The 19641-nt window shown below is 38.3% G+C and overlaps 1 protein-coding gene across 2 annotated transcripts in view; it reads right to left on the bottom strand.

Moving 5' to 3' along the window:
• CBLB (Cbl proto-oncogene B) overlaps positions 1-18966 on the bottom strand; it is a 213208-nt gene extending 194242 nt beyond the window's left edge. For both annotated transcript variants that reach the window (XM_047099887.1, XM_047099888.1), the window contains exons 1-3: positions 18858-18966; positions 17290-17473; positions 4279-4529 (exon numbers count right to left, since the gene is read on the bottom strand). In XM_047099887.1, coding sequence (XP_046955843.1) covers positions 4279-4529; positions 17290-17457 — 419 coding nt within the window. In that variant the 5' untranslated portion in view covers positions 17458-17473; positions 18858-18966. The remainder of the gene's footprint in view (positions 1-4278; positions 4530-17289; positions 17474-18857) is intronic.
• Positions 18967-19641: the final 675 nt, after the last annotated feature.

Here is a 19641-nt window from a genome sequence, read left to right as displayed (position 1 = left end):
GTTCCAAAATGTTCTTGGTATACTATCTCATAAATTACAACACAGGTATAAACAGCAAGCATAGTGATTGGTAGTCCTTTAGAGGAAAAGGCACTTTATTATATTAATACAGCCAGTTTAATATAGCATTTTTCTTTGTTCAATCAAATGGTCAGTGGAGAGAAAGATTTTTGCCTGATACTCCTGAAGGATTTTAAATAAAGGCTAGCATCTTCCAGGACGAATTTTTCTATGTTGAAATACTTTTAAAAAAAATCTGGTTTGGAACGAATATTATACAAGCTATGCACACTGTGATTTTCGACAATATATGTGCATGAGGAACAGCCCAGGGGCTCTGAAATGACATTAATAATAAGACAACATCTATGTATTATCCTCTGGTGTGAATTTTTTAAAAGCCTTCATTTTCTTCACTGATGGGTTATCAAACACAACTATTTTTTCCACCTCAGTTGACTTTTGGTTTTGTTTCAGTGGTTGTAAACCAGAGTGTGGGAGGGGAAAATGGTTTGTTGCACTCTGGTTCACTGAAGCAGGTATGAAATACGGAAAATCTGAGTATCCTTAGGCCATCACCTCTGGGTGTTCTAAAACAGTGTCTAACACCAGGCCTTGCTGAGCAGGTAATTAACACACAACTTTTTACATGAAAGAGTAAATTTTACTATCAAAATGGTCAACTGATGAAACTACCAGTCATATCACTGAAGAAAAGCCCCTCCTGGCAATTCTACATTTGTTAGCCTCACATTCATTCGGACTTTTGCCACTAAAAATGTAAGCCATGCGATATAAAGTTTCACCTCTTCTCTGTACTTGAAACTACAAATTCTCCCTTCTCTACATGATTCCCAACCCCCACCCCATATATACACACGAAAACTTTATGGGTGCCTGATATCACTAAATTACTCTTCCCAGAAAGAAACACCAGCTCCGAATGGTTTAGACATTCAGCTGGAGATGCACTAGCTCAGTGTGAGGTTCAACCGTTTGTCAGAAAAAAAAAACAAAGAAACAAACTTGGGAGAAGTAATGCTAGAAAAGAGGTTTGCCATGAAAGTCAAGCAAGGCATGCAGCATGCCTCTAACCAGAAATCGTCATCCCACCCCGTTCTCCAAGTGAGAGGTTTGCCCTACGCCCACAGTATCTATTTCACTAGCAAATAAACTTTCTGCTTCTCACCTAGAGACAAAAAATACACTGCATGCCATTTGCTATACTTATTTTCCTATTTACCATATTTGTCACAATTATATAAAACTGCTTTAAAAATTCAGGCCACTCATATTTCAGCAATTAATTAAAACCGAGCTTAATCAAAGTAGACACCTGAAATTTTCCCATTTGCCCTTACGTTTAAAACAAATCCACAGAGAAGTTTCTTTTTGACACAGCAGGAACATGAAAACAAACTTTTGGATTCGTGAACTCATCCAGCACTCTTTTTCTCAACAAAGTACGTAATTTGCTGGTGGCAATGCTGGTATAGTCAGTGGGCTCCAAATCACTATGTCTCCTATTACTACCTCCTTCAGTTTTAGCTTAATAATACCAATATCCCTACTGACATTATTTGCAGAAGCAAAAACTGTTCAGAGAATTTATAATATACCCAGGAATCACTGTGTCATCCATGTTAGATGAGAGTCATTCCACCAAATAGAATACTTTGTTGCCTAACGACCATAAGAACATTCTAAGAAATTTCTTTTGTTTTCTATAGAGCAAAATGTCTCACAGCTCCATATACAATGGCACACTTTAGCCTCAGCTTGCATTTAAAATACTAAGGCAACCTAAAAATGAATGTGTAAAAATATGTAACTACCAAAAGAAACATAGATCAAAACCTATGTTCTTACTATGGTGTACCAAGAGTGTACATTATTATGAATTTTGATTAAACATGTATCAAATGTAAGTTCTGCATAAAAACAGTGGTCAAAGAACACCATCAGCAAATGGAACACAGATGACAGAAAAATTCATTTAGGAACACGCTATACCAGCATAGAAACTAATAAGCTCTCTCTTAGGGTTGAATTTAGCAGAGTGACAAAATTTACTTGGACACTTAAAACACAGAATTTAGAGTCTCCTCGACCTGATCAATCAGCAATATACAACCTGTCATCATCTGTGGAAATCTACACACAAGCAACCAACATTTTACAGAGATTCTCCCATGATATGCTCCCACATAAAAAGTCCAAAATATCAAAGTTTATAAGTGAAATGGTAATTATAAAGACATCTACTGGGTTAGGAAATGTTTCAAGTTTCTAAAGAAGTTATAAAAGTGGGGTACAAGTTCACCACATCTTATATGACTACATCCAATGAAAACACTGTATCCACTCAAATTCCTAAACTGAGAAATTACATGCCCTCTCACTGGACCAATATCCTAAAAACGTGAAATTAAATGGATTTCTTTGCTGACTCATGAAGAATTTCAGGGCTACTAAATGTGAATAAGAAGTATAAAGACAATTATAAAACAACTTGATTTTATTAGATCACTTGTAGAACTACAAAGTAAAAATACAGTTTTAAACATAAACAGCTGGCTTCCCTATAACTGGTCATTCTTGAAAGGTTTGTTGTTCCCTATAACTGGACATTCTTCGTAAGAAACCATCACTACTATATTTCCCTACTTTATTTATGATACCATGTGGTGATTCACACTCTGCTTGGCAGTCCAGGAGAGAGTCTTAGAGCTTTAAAACTAAAAGGCAACTGAAAGATTCACCATCCTCAAAACGTGTAAACTGTGATCCAAGTATATTACATAATGAGCCTATAGTTACAATTGGTTAACACTTATGATTATGTTAGGTTCATCACCAATTTAGAGAGCAAATTATAAATAAGTAAACATTTATGCCATTTTACATTTTGGCAGATGGTTTTTCTGTGTTTGATTCTGATGGTTTTACTCACTCCGGGTATTTGTTTGGCCAGTATTTACAGACAAGTTCAGAGTCTACACAACTAGATAAGTGAACTTGCTATTATACAACCCTATGTTTTATCAGACTGAATGAGGCTAGTTTTTCTGACCTGAAAGAAACATTAGAGGTTTCTTGGAGGTTTCCCTATACGGAAGGAAACTAAAATACAGAGAAGTGTCTTAAACAAAAATTCAACTTAACCACATTAAAGTCATATATATTTTAATATTTGTTTTCAAATTTGGAAATCTAAATATACTATTACTATCAGTGAATATTCTAGATATATTTAAAATATCCCAGAAATGGAAAACTAACTTTCGTCATTTGATTTAAGATAGACCATAAAATTTAACATTGAAATAGCCAAACAAACTTCAAAGGGGAGCCTCTAAGTCTGGAATCCTGGCTGTAAAGTGAGGATTCAGTTGATGTCCCTTCAGTCTTCGCCACCCCTGTTCAGTTTCTCACTTAACAGTCAAACACTGAGACTCAAGCTATATCTCCCACCCACGTCTATCACATATACATATCCAGTCAAGGCAGTGCCTCCAGTACCAAATACGGTAGATGGGAGCAACAGGAATTCTCATTCATCACTGGTGGGAATGCAAAATGGCACAGCCACTTTGGAAGACAGCATGGGAGGTTCTTACAAAGCTAAACATAGGCTTACCGTAAGACCCAACACTCATGCTCCTAGGTAGTTACTCAAATGAACTGAAAGCTTACGTCCACATAAAAACCTGCATATGAATCCTTACAGCAGCTTTATACATAATTGCCAAAAGCTAGAAGCAACCCTGATATCCTTCAATAGACGAATGGATAAACAAACTGAGGTACATCATTACATGATAATGAAATGGCAGATACATGACATGTATTTGTCAAAACCCACAGAACTGTACAACACAAAGAGTGAATCCGAATATAAACTATGAGCTTTAGTAAATACTACTGTATCATTATTGGTTCATCAGTGTACCACACTATTCAAGACAGTAATAATGGGAGAAAAGCATGTTGGTAGGGAGCGGTAGATGGGAACTATGTACTTGGGAGTAATTTTTCTGTAAACCTAAAACGGTCCTAAAAACTAAGGTCTATTTTAAAAAAGAACGGCATCTCATGAATTAATAATTATCAAGAAATTTAAGTAAAACTACAAGGTTTAAATACTGTAAAAAGCAAAACACAAATGCAGTATTTCTTCCAAAAAACAAAAAAGCTGACATTTATACTATGATGCAAAAAGTAACATAAATATGACCTTATCACTAAAAAAAATAAATAAATCTGAAATATTCTTACCTGTCCTGTGACTGCTCTTCGTACATCCTCTCCTTGCCTTCTTTAAAGAGTCTTATTGCCCGTTTTGACTTTTTCATTAAACTGTCAATGTAGATTTTAAAATACTCATTCTCACTGAGTTGGGCAAGTTTTTGGTTGTCATCATATTTACTCAATATAAGTCGCAAATGTTGATATGTATCAGGTAAAATATCAAGTATGTATGGTGGGCTATTTTTCAACTGAAGTTTGGGATTTTGGCACAGTCTGACCTAAAAAAGAGACAAAAATAAAATACTTTCATATGAATCACAATAACTTGTTTCATAGAAAAGTTATGAAATTCATCAAACTGTACTATTTCTTCATTTTCCATAATATAAATTTTGATCTTAAAATTACTATCTCCAACTTACAAAGAATTGGTAAATATTTGCATCTGTCTTGATATAATTAAATCCAATTTTCTTCTCCTCCCATTCATGCGTACTATGTCACACCTTTACTTTCCACCTCTTAAGTTTTCTTTCTCTCTTCTACAGTATCCCATTGTTCATGGCTTCACAGAACTCCAATGTGCTAATTATTGTATACCACTTATAGTCTTTTTGTTTAAATAAAAATTAGGAAATGAGCGTCTTCTGCTGGCAACCAACGTCGCCTCACATTTAGATATCATTTTACTACACTGAACTCCCAGCTAAAGCTCTTTCATAGATTTTAATTAATGTTTTGGCATATTGTTCCTGAACCCTGAGGAGAATAAAACAAAGAAGTGCTATTTTAATAACTGAGTTATTAAGTAGTAAATGGGTATCAGGTCAGAGCGAGTCTTTTCCACCTCCCCATATTATATCCCGTGCCTGTAGACATGCGTTCCATAAAGATTCAGTCATTACATCGGGTGTCACCCAACCACTGGGGCATTTGGAGCTGCCTGCAGAACCTTCTGCTAAGATGAAAAAGTAGCAGCTCAACTACTATATTCAATTCTACATGTTCATGCAATTTAGTCAAAAGTTAACTCATCTTATTCCTCCTATCCCTCAAACCAGGGCATAAGGAACCACCCAATTAAATAATTTGTAAATGAATTCATTGGATACTGCCCAACAGCACACATAATGTAAAGGTGCACAATCTCACAAAAAGCAAAGTGTACAAAGCAAAGGCAGCTTTACTGAGAAGCCAGTGAAGCATAAACTTGATGGTCCCTCAAATAGCTAGCCCTCTTCTAAGGCTTTCATCACATATTTTTGTAACACTTTCAAGAACAAGATATTTTATTTTTTATTTTTGAGAGAGAGAAAAAGTGGGAGCGGGGGAGGGGCAGAGATAGAGGGAAACACAGAATTCAAAGCAGACTCCAGGCTCTGAGCCCCTCAGCACAGAGCCTGATGCACGGCTTGAACTCACGAACCATGAGATCATGACCTGAGCTGAAGTCAGTCGCTCAACAGACTGAGCAACCCAGGTGCCCCAAGAGCAAGAGATTTTAAACACAAGGTTAAGGGGCACCCGGGTGGCTCAATCAGTTATGTCTCTGACAGCTTGATTTTGGCTCAGGTTGACTGGAACCTGCTTGGGATTCTCTTTTCCCCCTTTCTCTGCTTCTCCCCCCGCCCCCCTCCCCCACCTCGCGCTCTCAATCTCTCCAAATATAATAAATAAATAAATAAATAAATAAATAAATAAATAAAATTAAAAAACACACAATTGGTTATGATTTCTTTTTCCAGTATGACTTCCCTTTCATCACACTTAACCTCCTGTTGGGTGGCACTGAAGTGGCTGTAGGTATTTTTCAAATCTGGCTGATGGGAATTTGAGTTGGAAAATACATTTAGTGTGGCTTTAGTAGAAGGTATGTGAGATGCACAGTTATTTCCAGGACTAGTTAAAATATTGTCAGCCAATGCAACAACAACAACAACAATAAAAAATGGATTCAGGAATACTTCAAGTGCCCATCAAGCAGCACACAGCATAGGAGCAAGAAGATCCAATTCCAGTTTGGTAATTTAAACATGTCCAATGGTACCCAAGGCCATTTGGCATATTAAATAATGCCAAATCATTAGAAAAGTATAGTTAAAGGGGCTGATAAAGCTTTTTACCCTCCTTTTACTTTGTGACACTTTGATATAATCAGAGAAGCTCATTCTGTCCTAATGACTGATGAAATACTAAACAGGTCAATGATTGAATAAATTCTGGTTGAAACAGCCTATAGCTTTTCAATTCTTTAAAAATAAAATAGTATCACAAGTATGCATGAATTTCAAAAATATTGCCAGCAACATCATACAGCAGACACAGTTTAATTTCAGCAACATAAAACTTGCTACAGCACCTCACAGATTGATAAATTATTAACTTGTAGTTAGGGGACTATGCAGTTTCAAATTAATTTCCTCTACCGGTGAACTTTTTAACTGATAAAAAAAAATTTCTCTCAGGTATTTTTTTCAGATATTCCAAATAAATATTCTTTAACAGATTTTTTTTAAGTGTTACAGATTTTTAATTTGCTATTCTCTACCTGACCTTTTTCTCATTTGCTTTATTTAAATTGTAATTCTATCTGGGAATTTATTATTTTATTCAGTACAATTGTTTGCATAACTACTATATACCAGGTACTGAGCTTAGTGCCAGGAAATTATAGATGACTACAACATACTTCCTGCCTCAAGGAGTCTGGCAGAAGAGACCTAGTTCTCTATAATTAACTTAGGAGCAATGTAATTCTTGCTCTGAGGGATCTTAGGAAAGATCCTGTCCAATCCATTCATTTTCAGATAAAGAAACTAAGAACTACAAAGATTAAGGGACTATTAAAAAATCATTAATCCAACACAAGAGCCTGCATCTTCTGAATCTCAGGCTGATCTTCTTTCTAACTATATCACAATTTAATTAGAATTAGGCATATAATTAATGATCTCTGGCTAACCTCATTTACATTTTTATTTTTATGCCATTTGCAAATTTGCATGAATTTCAGGACCCATTTGTTAATTCTACAAACCTTTCTGTTTCAGGCATTGTTACAAGCCCTAGGGAATGCAGAATGAAATAAATCACAGACCTGTCCTCAAGGAGTTTTCTAGTGAAAAAGACTGATGGCTTAAAAAGAATTCCAGGAGACATTAAGTGCTATGATGGAGGAGAGTACAATGTGCTGGAGGAGAAAATCAGCAGCTCACTCATATTTTGACATGAAGATATCAAGAAAGGCATTCCTAAATTTGCAAAAGGAATATTCCAGGCAAAAGGGTATGCAAAGGCTTAGGAGGCACTAGAGAATAGATCAGAAAGAAAGGAGTCGATGCAGTCATTCTAAAAGGTAAAGGCACAGGAAGCCTAGGGTTGAGTGGCACAAGTAGATTTAAAATAGGTGAGATTCAGTTCATCAAGGCCCCTGTAGGCCACACAGTTTTCTAAATTTGCATTTGGGAAAGTGTAACATACAATGCTGATATGCTGCTGAGTACACAGTTGATCAGTTGGATTAGTATTAAACTCTGTGATTTATGACAGCTTCTGCCAAAAATGAATAACCCTACACCAGGACTATGACTTCTAGGCAGGTCAAATTCAATTCGATAAATATTTATTGAGTGCCTGCTATGTGCAAGTAACTGTGAAAGCCAGAGAAAGAAAAATTGCTTTTCTAAAAACAGTATGTTAAGGAGAAAAATCAAGCTCACCACAAGATTCAAGTTCAGATTCAAATGACTTAGCCATCTTCTAGAAATATCTAAGTTGCTCCCTAAGATGAAAGGTGGTCCCAACACAGAAAAGCTTTAAAAAGAACAAATCTACAATCTTATTATACAATGACAAACTTTTTAACACCAGTGCATAAAAGGACTGGTTCATTAGCAATGTTACTCTTTGCTTTTAAACTAAAAGGCAAAACATTTACCACTGAATTAGGCCACAAACTCCATGAGAGTCATTGACTCAAAGAGTTTTAGAGCTAAAGAGGACCTTGGAAATCACTATGACCAATTCCCTCCTTTTTACAGAAAAATACTACAACACAGAAATGGAACATAGCTGAGTTTACTGCTCTCAACCCACTAATGTCTAGACTTGAGAGAGTCAGGCACTCTCTCCATAACAGTATGCAACTACCTACTGTATTTGTTTAAATGTATTTAGAGATTTTTAAGGGGGCCTCTCTGTATATGTCCATACCATTTCACATACATAAAAATATATGTCTAATCTTTACATATGCTGTACACATACAATATGTATTCACATACATTAAATATATCTTCAACAGTATCAAAGCAAAGGCACAAATATAAACACAGGATTTACTAGTGCTATAAGAATTTTCAAAGCCATCAATTATTCTTGGAAAACTCTTGCATTTAAAGAGTTTCTCCACTGAGCCTTAATTAAAACTTCTAATCAAAAGGTAACAAAAAGGTATTAGGTCAGGAACATATTTCTTAGGTTCAGGACCCAGCCCCCGAAATGCATGAAAGAAATTCTCCTGAAACAAATGGCAAACTTCACCGGTAAGGAATTGTGCCTATACTGTAACAGACTTTCATTATAGAGCACACCTCACTTCACAGGGCATTCAGTTATATTAAATCATGTACCCCTGAAGTGAAATATCCCATTTTTAACAACAGTATGGAAAGCCTGAAAGAATCCCTTGTCTGTGCTCCTCATGTAAATGTTTTAAGAGATTCCTTACTGCAATTACACAAAAGTATATCATTATGATAAAAAGCATCTATGAGTTGAGTTCTTCCCATTTTAATTTAGCAAATCATCCTAAGTGTATAAAACTATATAAATGTATCCAGTATAAAATGTAAAAAGTGTAAAGATAATACAAAAACCCTTTCTACATAAAATATTAATTGGGCAAAACAAGTAATTAGCATATCAAACTGGTCAGGAGTCTAGTATATTAATTGTGGTAGGATTTAGGGGCAACTACCCAATCATTTATGGTTTTCAATGAAGTTTCTTTAAAAGATTTACATAAACACATTAAATAATTGACTAGTTGTAATTAAACTATCAATTGTGTATTCATTTGTTCACTTTCCTCCAAATAAGAACAGATCTTCCTTAAGGGTGGAGAACATATCTCTCTCACTGGTCTGTCTCCATCACCTAATGTAGAATCTTGCAGAGAGTAAATGCACAACAAATACTTGATGGAGGAAAGAAAGTGTAGAAGGGAAAGAACAAAGAACTTCTCAGAAGAAGGTAATATTATACATAGGAAAACCATACCTAGAATGACTAAACCTGTCTAAACGAGTACAAAGTTTTGAAAAGAATTTGATCATATCAAAAATTAGGGGGTGAAGATCTTTTTGATTCACTTCTCACGGAAAGGGGAAGAATCATATTATTCCATGGTCTGCTTGAATCTTCATACTATGAACACAGATGCTAGAATCAATCAAACCTAAGATCTGGTGCTGCCATTTATTAGCTTTACAACTTTGGGCCAGTTTCTTCCTTTAGAAAACTCTTTGGATGTTATAATTCTTAGAAAAAGAAATGTAAAGTGCTCTGCACAGTACCTGGCACATAGTTGACGCTCACTACTTTTTAGAACTTCCCCTTCCATATTTTATATTATACCACAACATGGTCAACTCTGCAGATTTTGCCAACATAGATAATTAGACCAAGGGCACTGACTGCTCTGTTGAAGATCATTAAGAGTTTCTTTGAGATCCTGAAGTTCTTCATACTACCTGAAACCCTGTAAAAGTCTGGAGTGTTTTGTTCAAGAAAGCAGCAAACAAGGCTAATAATACATCAGCAGTAAGTACTCAGCTGATGTGGAATCTGAACAGGTAGAACATTTAATAACTTTTTTTGTTATTGCTATTGGAAAATAGCATGAGTCAGCCAGAGTGGCTAAAATGAACAAATAAGGAGACTATAGATGCTATAGAGGATGTGGAGAAACGGGAACCCTCTTGCACTGTTGGTGGGAATGCTAACTGGTGCAGCCACTCTGGAAAACAGTGTGGAGGTTCCTCAAAAAAGTAAAAATATATCTACCTTATGACCCAGCAATAGCACTGCTAGGAATTTACCCAAGGGATACAGGAGTGCTGATGCAGAGGGGCACTTGTACCCCAATGTTTATAGCAGCACTTTCAGCAATAGCCAAATTATGAAAGAGCCTAAATGTCCATCAACTGATGAATGGATAAAGAAATTGTGGTTTCTTATGCAGATCCTGAGAAACTTAACAGTGTTAAGACCATGGGGGAGGGGAAGGGGAAAAAAAAAAAAAGTTAAAGAGGGAGGGAGCCAAACCATAAGAGACTCTTAATAACTGAGAATAAACTAAGGGTTGATGGGGGGTGGGAGGGGTGGGTGATGGGCACTGAGGAGGGCACCTGTTGGGATGAGCACTGGGTGTTGTATGGAAACCAATCTGACAATAAATTTCATATTAAAAAAAAGGGAAGATGACATGAGTATATTTAACAATTATTTAAATATTAATATGTTAAAGAGCTAAAAATTTGGTCACTTATTTTCAAAATGCTTCCTTCATTACCAGGAAAGTATCAGCAACTTACAATTATATATTTAAAAACAAAACAAAAACCTTAACTATATGCCCAAGCAGAGTGGATAAAAATAGTATTGTGGCATGATTTAAGTCACAGCATGTTTCTAAAATGATCTTAATCTATAAGATAAAAACTTATTTCCAATGTTTTACTTATATACACATTTCATTGCTGAAGACTGATTAAAATATACATTGTTCATTCTATAATAAACAGTTTTAAAACATGGATTCAACACTACAAATGTTATTCCTTAAATCACTTCACGACAACCCAATGTAAAATTTACAAAATCTCTCAACACTGTGTATTTCCTAACTTCTCTCTTATCTAAGTAGAAGTTAGTTATCTACCCCAGTTCACTCTTCAACTTGTTCTTACCCTTTTCCTCCCACACTGTAATCTTCTAGGATGCCACTTTATTATTTCTTCTTTCTTTGCATTTTAAATCACTCTCTACCTGTATCCCTTCCCTTCAATCTGTGAAGCTCTCCTATAGCACCCCCACACACACAATGTTATGTTCTACTCAAACCAGCAAGCTATCTATGAGAACTTTCTTCTTTTCACCAGTTGTCACACTTCTAGAACGACTGTTAAATGACCCACACACTCTTTTTAATCTAGTGCCCTCACATAAATGAAACCACTCTTGAAAGGTCAACAATGGCCTCTACTCATGAAATTTAGTAACTTCTTCAATTTTCATCCTGCTTGGTTTTTCTCCACTTGGACTTGAACTTGGTTTTCTCAGAATGTGAAACTATCTCCTTAATTGAAGCTGTCTCTACCCAAGAAATCAATATGCCCTAATTCTTTTCCAACCTCTCTCATCAGTGTTTTTTGTAAGATTCTCTCTCCTTCACTGCCATCTAATTATAAGTACAACCCCACAGAGCCAAAACGCCAATCTCTGACTTTTTCTCGGACTCTCATCTTCTGCTCTGCATTGCAAATCTCTTGCTGTTCTACAACTTGAAATGCAAACTCTGTGGGCATATCTACTAAACATATGTCTCTAGTTTCAACTTCTCTCTTTAACTGCACATTCAACTTTTTGACTTCAAAATGGATTTCACTCTGGCATGTCAAACTCAACATGGCCAAAAACAAACACAGGCACCAACTCCCAGACTTCCTCTTTTTCTTACTATGTTCCTGATCTCTTTAAGGGCATCACTGCCTTCAAGTTAAACACCTCGAGTCACTTTCACTTCACCTTCTCTTTGATCCTCTAAAGGGTCACCAGATCTGTAACTTTTATCTCCAAAGTGCCTCCCATGTTTGAACCCATACTCGCTATACAGACTCTCAATTCTCTAGCTCAGCCCTTCATTATTTCTTGCCCAGTCTGTTTTAATTTCCCTGGATCATTACTCCTACTTTTAAGTTTCTTTTCTCTTAATCCATCCTTTTCAGAGTCAAGAGAGTAATCTATCACAGCATAGCCTTGACTGTTTTTCACACTCTGGTCAAAGATTTTAAATCAAGTCCAAACTCCTTGAAAGAGCAGAAAGCCTCTTCATCTTTCTCAAACTTACCTTCTTAACAATCTCCCTTTCCCCACATTCCTTCAGCGTGATGTGTCCTCCACCTCACTGGAATCCAAAACATCCTCAAAAGAGAAGCGGGCTAATACCTCTACCATGCCTCATTCCATGTCAACTCTTCACCTTAGCAAGCGCATTCTCCTCCACCACATCCTAAGTCACAGCACTTTATTTATATCCCATCACAACACTTAACTACACTCTGTAGTATGTAGAATACACTATTCAAAGAAAGGAAAAGTTGATTCAAATGAATGGTAAAGATTTTATAAGAGTTAAAAAGATTACTAACTAGGACACCTAGGTGGCTCAGGCAGGCAAGCGGCCAGCTCTTCTTGATTTAGGCTCAAGTCATGATCTTGGTGTTCATGAGATCAAGCCCATGTTGGGCTCTGGGTTCTATGATGACAACATGGTGACTACTTGGGATCCTCTCTCTCCCTCTTTCTCTGCTCCTGCCCCACTCACACTGTCTCTCTCTCTCTCTCTCTCTCTCTCTCTTTCTCTCTCAAATAAATAAGCATTTTTTTAAAAATTACTGATTAAAGCTTCTGTTAAATGAATGCCCTATACCACAAGGCTAAACCAAGGTAACTTGGTAGGATTCTTTTTAATGTCTTACTTTATAAAAGTTTTTCCTAGAAGTAGAAAAGTAGCAAACTTTGGGATCACTTCATTTATCTAAGCACAAATTCAAAATTTCAGTATTAAAACAAAATTGTCCGGATATTTAATGTGTTATCATCTACCCAAGTCAGGCAGTGCCCATGATTCTGCTAACACGGAACAAGTTCACTGAGGAAAAGAAAATATGTGAAGAATAATTCAAATAAAAGCTATTCCCTATTCCAAGGGCCTAAGGACGGTGGTATCTCAAACCCAACAAACACAAACAATAGGCATCCAAAACCTAAGTTTCATCCCACATATAATTTTTTAGACTTATGGGGAATTCATCTTAGAAAAAAATACCTACTATTAGTTTTTTTTAAATAGCATGTATTCCAAGCATCTTTGATTGACAAACTTTAAAATATATCATGGTTGCAGTAAAATTATAAAGACAGAGAATGAATTGCATTCCAAGCTTGACAAATGTACTGAATGTACTGAGGGTAAAAGGCGGAAAAGGCTATTTGGCATCATCGCTTTTTAAATGCTTTTAAAACTCTTTCGATAATGTAATTTCAAATAAATGACAAGGACAGCAAGACAAAACGTAGGCAGGTATTCAACTTGCTTTGCTCTTTGGCATCAATTAATTAGTTTCTAATTTCCTGAACATCCATGTAAGTCCAGTACATTTAGTATCTATTAGATGGAAAACTGTTTCTTCCCTTTTCCATCACCTGGCTAAGACACTTATGAAAACCATGCTCAGGAACCTCGCATGAATAAATTATCATTCCTACCATACTGATTAGCAATCATTTCCTTACCCTCACCTCAGCACTTCCAACAAGAGTACAATAATGCTGTTCCTAAAGGTAGTGCCCAGCAGAATCCAGACAGACAATTGTCTGAACGGCAGCCAGAAAAACAAGGTGGATACTCTTCACTTTGCCCCCGGTGTACTTCGTACAGGTCTGTATTACAGCCTTGTCCATACTACATGGCAATTACCTAGTAAATATAATAAGTAAATAATAAATTACCATGTATATGTCTGGCTCTGATGTGGGTCTCTGAGTTTTTTGACAGGTCAAAGGCAAAGATATATCTTATGTAGCTTCATCCCTAGCAATAAGCACTTATTGTTGAACACAGTATAGGCCCTCAGTAAATGCTGACTAAGTGTTTAAGAAACCCATCTCTGTAACAGCTTTGGAACAAACTCCACATTCCAGGTATATTTGAACCGAGATATGTATTCACGAGTAATAGTTCTGTCACTGTATCAACCAGGCATCCATGGACCTGAAGAGTTTGGGGTTAGCTACTGACTTAAACTGACACATAGAGCTAAGTCCAAAAAATACATCTAAAATACATCTAAATGTTACTGTTCTTTTTCTCAATAAATGTACCTTGCTAACTCTGTGCCACTGATGTTTTATCACAAAACACTTCACATGTCACAAAAAACACAACTGAGCAATGACTCCCTCCTACTCTCAGTGACCTTGTATAGAAAGTCTGCCCTCTGAAACCATAACAATTAGTTGGAACTGGAATCCCAGTTGACTGTTTTAAATCCTAGAGGCCAGGGAATGGGAAGACTACACACTTATTGGGTATTTCTCCTACGGTCTGAGACCGTTTCCTATCCCCTGCAAAATAAGTGATTTTACTTTGTAGGTAGCTGAAACATACTGAACTTTAATCTGGTTTCATGTTTATACTTCTAAGATCTGCCCTTGTTGAAGAAGCTTCCTAAAGACAAAAATATTAACTAAATATTTAACCCTGCCTTTTACCTAACTACCAGTTAGGCTTGACAGTTACTTTTTCTGTTATTCACAAGCTACACTCATGCTTATTGCAGTTATTTTATGAAACGGTTAGGTAATGTGTCAAGGGATTAACTTTTGGACTAATAATAAAGATCCTGATGTAATCACCAGGACAATGTTGAGGTTATGAGCCACTTCCTTCACCACTGACAAAGAAAATAAAGGTAAACACATGTGGGGGGATGATGCTTCTGCATTACACAATTAAATAAAATATATTTTCAGTTAGTAACTCTCAATGCCTTTTTATTAGTGTGTGATCGAGTAGTAATAAACATCCTGAACTCTTTTATAATGATTTATGTGATTTCCCTCCACAAAACCCATGGATGCATTTATAAATGAACACAATTTTTATTCTTGACAAATAATGAAGACAAATAGGGAAAGCCATACCAATGCACCTTTGCCAGCACCCAAACCCTCATTCCACTAAGTACAGACTGTCAATAATAGTTTCCCTTATGAGTCGAGTTTCTCGATTGGAGAGGCTAAACCCAAACCCACAAAAGGATTAATAAAATAAACAATGGCAGAAGCTTAACTATCAAAAAACCATCTATTTTACTATAACTCATGGTGACATAATTAAAAGTGGCTAAGACTTATGTTAACAGTTACAAACCAAAACTATGAATATATTTCCTCATGTTTGAAAAATAATGACTTTATATTAACTATAGTTCACCACCTCCTTATATAAATCTTTTTTATTTGATGTTCTCCCATTCACTCACAAATGCACAAATTCTGACCACTCACAGAAAGGGGTGGGGAGGGAGGTGCAGCTCGTTGGGAGAATCAGACCCATCTGTTGGCCACTCATATAACAGGTAAGTTAGAGAAAAACCTTGAATTCCTTCTCTTACACCCAACTAATGATTTAGGCAGTTAAGAAAGACCTTAAAGTGCATACTCTTTGGAAAAGCAAAGACAGCTAGCATTGCGCCTGCCAGATACATGCAGCCCTTTCAAGTGCACACTCCTTATTCTTAAGTATCTGATGCTAACATCAAAACCTGACCTCAAGCAGCAAGTTGCAATGTTCTGACACTATGACATCATTCTGTCTGGAGCATTTTAATATCACAATTTGAATAAACTGGCAGAAGCTTAAATAGGTCACACTAAAGCCAAGAACTAAGGATATTTATCTGGCAAAAATTTCTGGCTCTGCATTTAGCACCACCGGCCATAGAATGGCAGGCCTATCGTTCATCTATCCATCTGTACTTCCTGCAAGGATAAATGAAGATAAAACAAATCTCATCACCTTCCTGTACGGCTAACACCACTGGCAGTAGCTTTTTGTGGCAAACATTCATACACAACTACAAGCCACGGTAAAGGCAACTGCTACCATAAGCTTTCAAGGAGGCTCTCGCACATCCCTACAAAAGATATTTTTTTAAAACTCCATTTCTGCAGTCACAAAAATATCAAGAGCCTTGCATCAACTAAATTTATAATTAGCCCCAAATATCTATGAAATGAAACCAGATGGTGCTACAAACGTTTACCAATATATAGCAGACAGTACCACTGCTTCAAAAGCAAGAACTATTAATTCTGCACAGCAGCATGCTACATCTTAATCATATTTATTTCATAATCCTACTTAGTAACAGAGGACAGTGGAAGCTACAGTTTCTCAGTAGACCCCTGTAAAATATTCAAGTTGCCTAGACTTCTCAGGGTATGGACATCCAGCTTGATTTCTTCTTGAAATTAGAATTCATCTGATAGCAACATGCAGAAACCACAGAGGTTTCTGATACTCTCCGCCCCACCACCTCCATCATAAATTTTCCTTTCACAATAAACAATGTGCAATCGAAAAGGTTTCCTGTTTCAAAATGGAATAGATGAAAGAAACTGTAACTCTATCATTGACAACAACAAAAAAGTTCCTTAATGAAGATGAATTCTCAAAGATGAAAATGGAAACTCTCTCAAATACTGCTTCCTCACTTAAGGACTAATCTGGTTCTTTCCCTAGTAGATATTCTCAGCATCAAGTACTGTGGTTATCATGAGGGGTCCATCAGAGGCTTTTCTTAAAATACTTGCCTGCACTCTTTTGTTATTTAACAGTAACACAACGTCATAGAAGACAAACACTTCCAAACTATTCTGTGGCCATGTACCAACAAAGGGCAGCCAAGGGTAAAAACTTTGCATATCTGAGTCATATAGAGGAACTTTGAACCTTAAAGAGCAGGACAAAAGGTGAAAAAACAAGTCTGTGTTCTGATTCCAACTTTTTAAAACATAGAGTGGATGTTAGAAAAATGGTCAAGCCAAATCAATAGACTGTTGCCATAATAATAATTATTAATTAATGGTAACAATACTATTAATTAATGGTTCAAATAAAACCATAGAGGAAGAAACCATATCCAGGGCAAATGAGGCTGCACACAGGCACAAGCATACAGAACTTACCACTTTGTCCATGAGTTTCCAAGTTTTCTCCACAGTCCTGCGATCTGCTGCTGCTTGCTTAGGAGGTCCAACTGCATCTTGAATAGCATCAATAATTCCCAAAATTCTTCCTTTTCGGGGGTTTCCTCCTCGACCACCAGGGTTTCTGCCATTCATAGAATTTGCCATCTGGAACCTTAGTTCTCTGACAGGCAGATTAAAAAAAAAAAAAAAAGTTAGTTGGACATGAAAATGTTTACCCAGGTGAACTGAACAGGTTAATTTGTACCCACTACATTCTCCTTCATCAGTGAGGAGAAAATCCTGGGTCCCCGATTCAACTTTTCAATAGTCTATGAATTTGCATTCTCAATCTGTACACCCAACAAACAGGTTTAGGAGCATTGACCTTACATTTGCTTTTGGAACAGTAAGAGTTAAAGATGCAACCTTCTCACATTTCATGTAGCAGAAGCCTTGATTAATAACCAACTCATAACAACAACAACAAAAAAACTTAACATAGGTTTTCTCCAACTAGATAAGAACACGATGTTCTCCCCATCCCTGCCTTAATCACAATTCAACGTACATACACTAGAACTAAAGCCCCCAGAAAACATTCTGAAAGCCTCACTCAAAAACTGCATTTTCACTCTGTTAGATTTCCTCAAGTTATATAAACGTAAACATTATTTTACAGGACCATAAGAGACATATCTGTTGTCAACAAAGGCTTAGGATTTGGATTTTCCCCGCTAAAACCAACAAGTATGGACACAGGAACATAGACAACCGAACACACAGTTCTTTAAACCAACGCGGTGAGGAGTTAGCCCCAAGTTAAGAGCCAAATAAACCAACAAATAACCCATTTTAAAAAGAGGGTTAAGAAACTGACAAGAGCGAGCACAGAAAGGAGAAGAGAGTTCACTTAGATCGTTCCTTTCCTCTCGTCTCACCCCAGGGGGATGGGGGGGGGGTCCAAAGCTTTGTTTCGGGACGTCTTTGCCCCCTCCTTGTTCAGGCCCCTCTCCGGCCACTCTCGGACCTCAGCTGGGGGAGGAAGGTGGACAGAGAAAGGACAAAGTACCCCCTCGCACCCCCAGAGCCCGCAGCCCCGTCAGTCTTGGGCGCCCGGCATTCGGCTCCCAAGCGGACGCACCCCCCCACCCCGCCCCGGGATGTCTGCAATCCCAGCCGCCTGTCTCCCTCTACTCGTTCTCCTTCCTCCCCTGGCCAAGCCAGGGTTCCGGTCTTTAAATACCCCTCTACAAACTGTGCAGGCGGCGACGACAGCAGCTGGAAGCCAGGGCTGTCCCCTCTCCTTCCGTGGCTCGCGCCTGGCTGCCCCAGGGCCCCCTGGCCGGAAAAAAAGCGGCAAGCCTCCCCGGCGTCCCGTTCCCTCCCGGCCTCCCGGCGCCGCAGCTGTCCAGAGACACGCGTGTGCGAGGGTCCTACTTTACACACACGAGCCCAGGGTGCGTGGATAGCCCGGGCAGGGAGTGTGGGATCGCCGTAAAAGCACGTTCCCGAGGAAGAAGCAACCCAGAGCGCAGGCCACCGAGACAGGGAAACGCAACAATTACCGTCAAGACCAATCCACACCCGCTCTCCCCTCCCGCCCGATTCTCGGGGAGGCCGCGGGACGCCGCAGCAGCACTAGCTGGAGGAGGAGACCACTCGCTGGATACCCCACCCCTGTAGGATACACACACAGAGAAACCCAGGAGCGGGGCGGAGCCGAGGGCGGGGCCTCCTGCGGCTAGACCAATCCTACGCGCCCTTGCACTGCCCGACAGCGGGCAGCGCCAATGGTGGGGAGGCGGCCGTCCTCGCACTACCACCCAGTCCACGTCTCCCACAGTACACAATGGCCCCAAAGGAAGGCCCGCTCGCGGCACGTCCCAAATGGAAAGGGACTTGGAGGGTAATGGGAGGACTGGACTCACCCAAGAACGAAAGTGGAAAAGGGAAAGGAAATGGAAGAAAGGATGCCAGGCACTGGGGAACTGACCAATAAGGAGTGGGCGAGTGGGCGTGAGCTTTGGGAGCCGGAGCCAAAGCCAACTGGGGCTAAAAGGCGGGACTTCCTGCTTCGCTCACCTTCCTAGTCTTTTGTTTCATAGCAACAGAGTAGTGGCTGAGAGGGTGTTGCTTCTCTACTCTGGGCGGGTCCGAAGCTCAAGAATTTCATCTCCCTAGGGCTGCCAAACTCTTCTACCCAGGACAGCAGCCAAACAGGTCTAAGGCATTGCTTCTTGCTGGCTGTCAAAAAAAAGCACGGCAGTCACGCAGCTAGCTTCTAAGATGAAATATAAACCTCGCATAGAGTAGACTAGGGTTAACACCTGAATGCCAACCAAAACTTCC

Source organism: Lynx rufus, unplaced genomic scaffold, assembly GCF_022079265.1.
Source record: "Lynx rufus isolate CCGP_SWC_20201006 ecotype Redwood Valley unplaced genomic scaffold, mLynRuf1.p SCAF_5, whole genome shotgun sequence".
Classification (NCBI taxonomy): domain Eukaryota; kingdom Metazoa; phylum Chordata; class Mammalia; order Carnivora; family Felidae; genus Lynx; species Lynx rufus.
The sequence above is the reverse complement of the archived record's forward strand: the minus strand, read 5'-3'. Positions and strand labels throughout refer to the sequence as shown.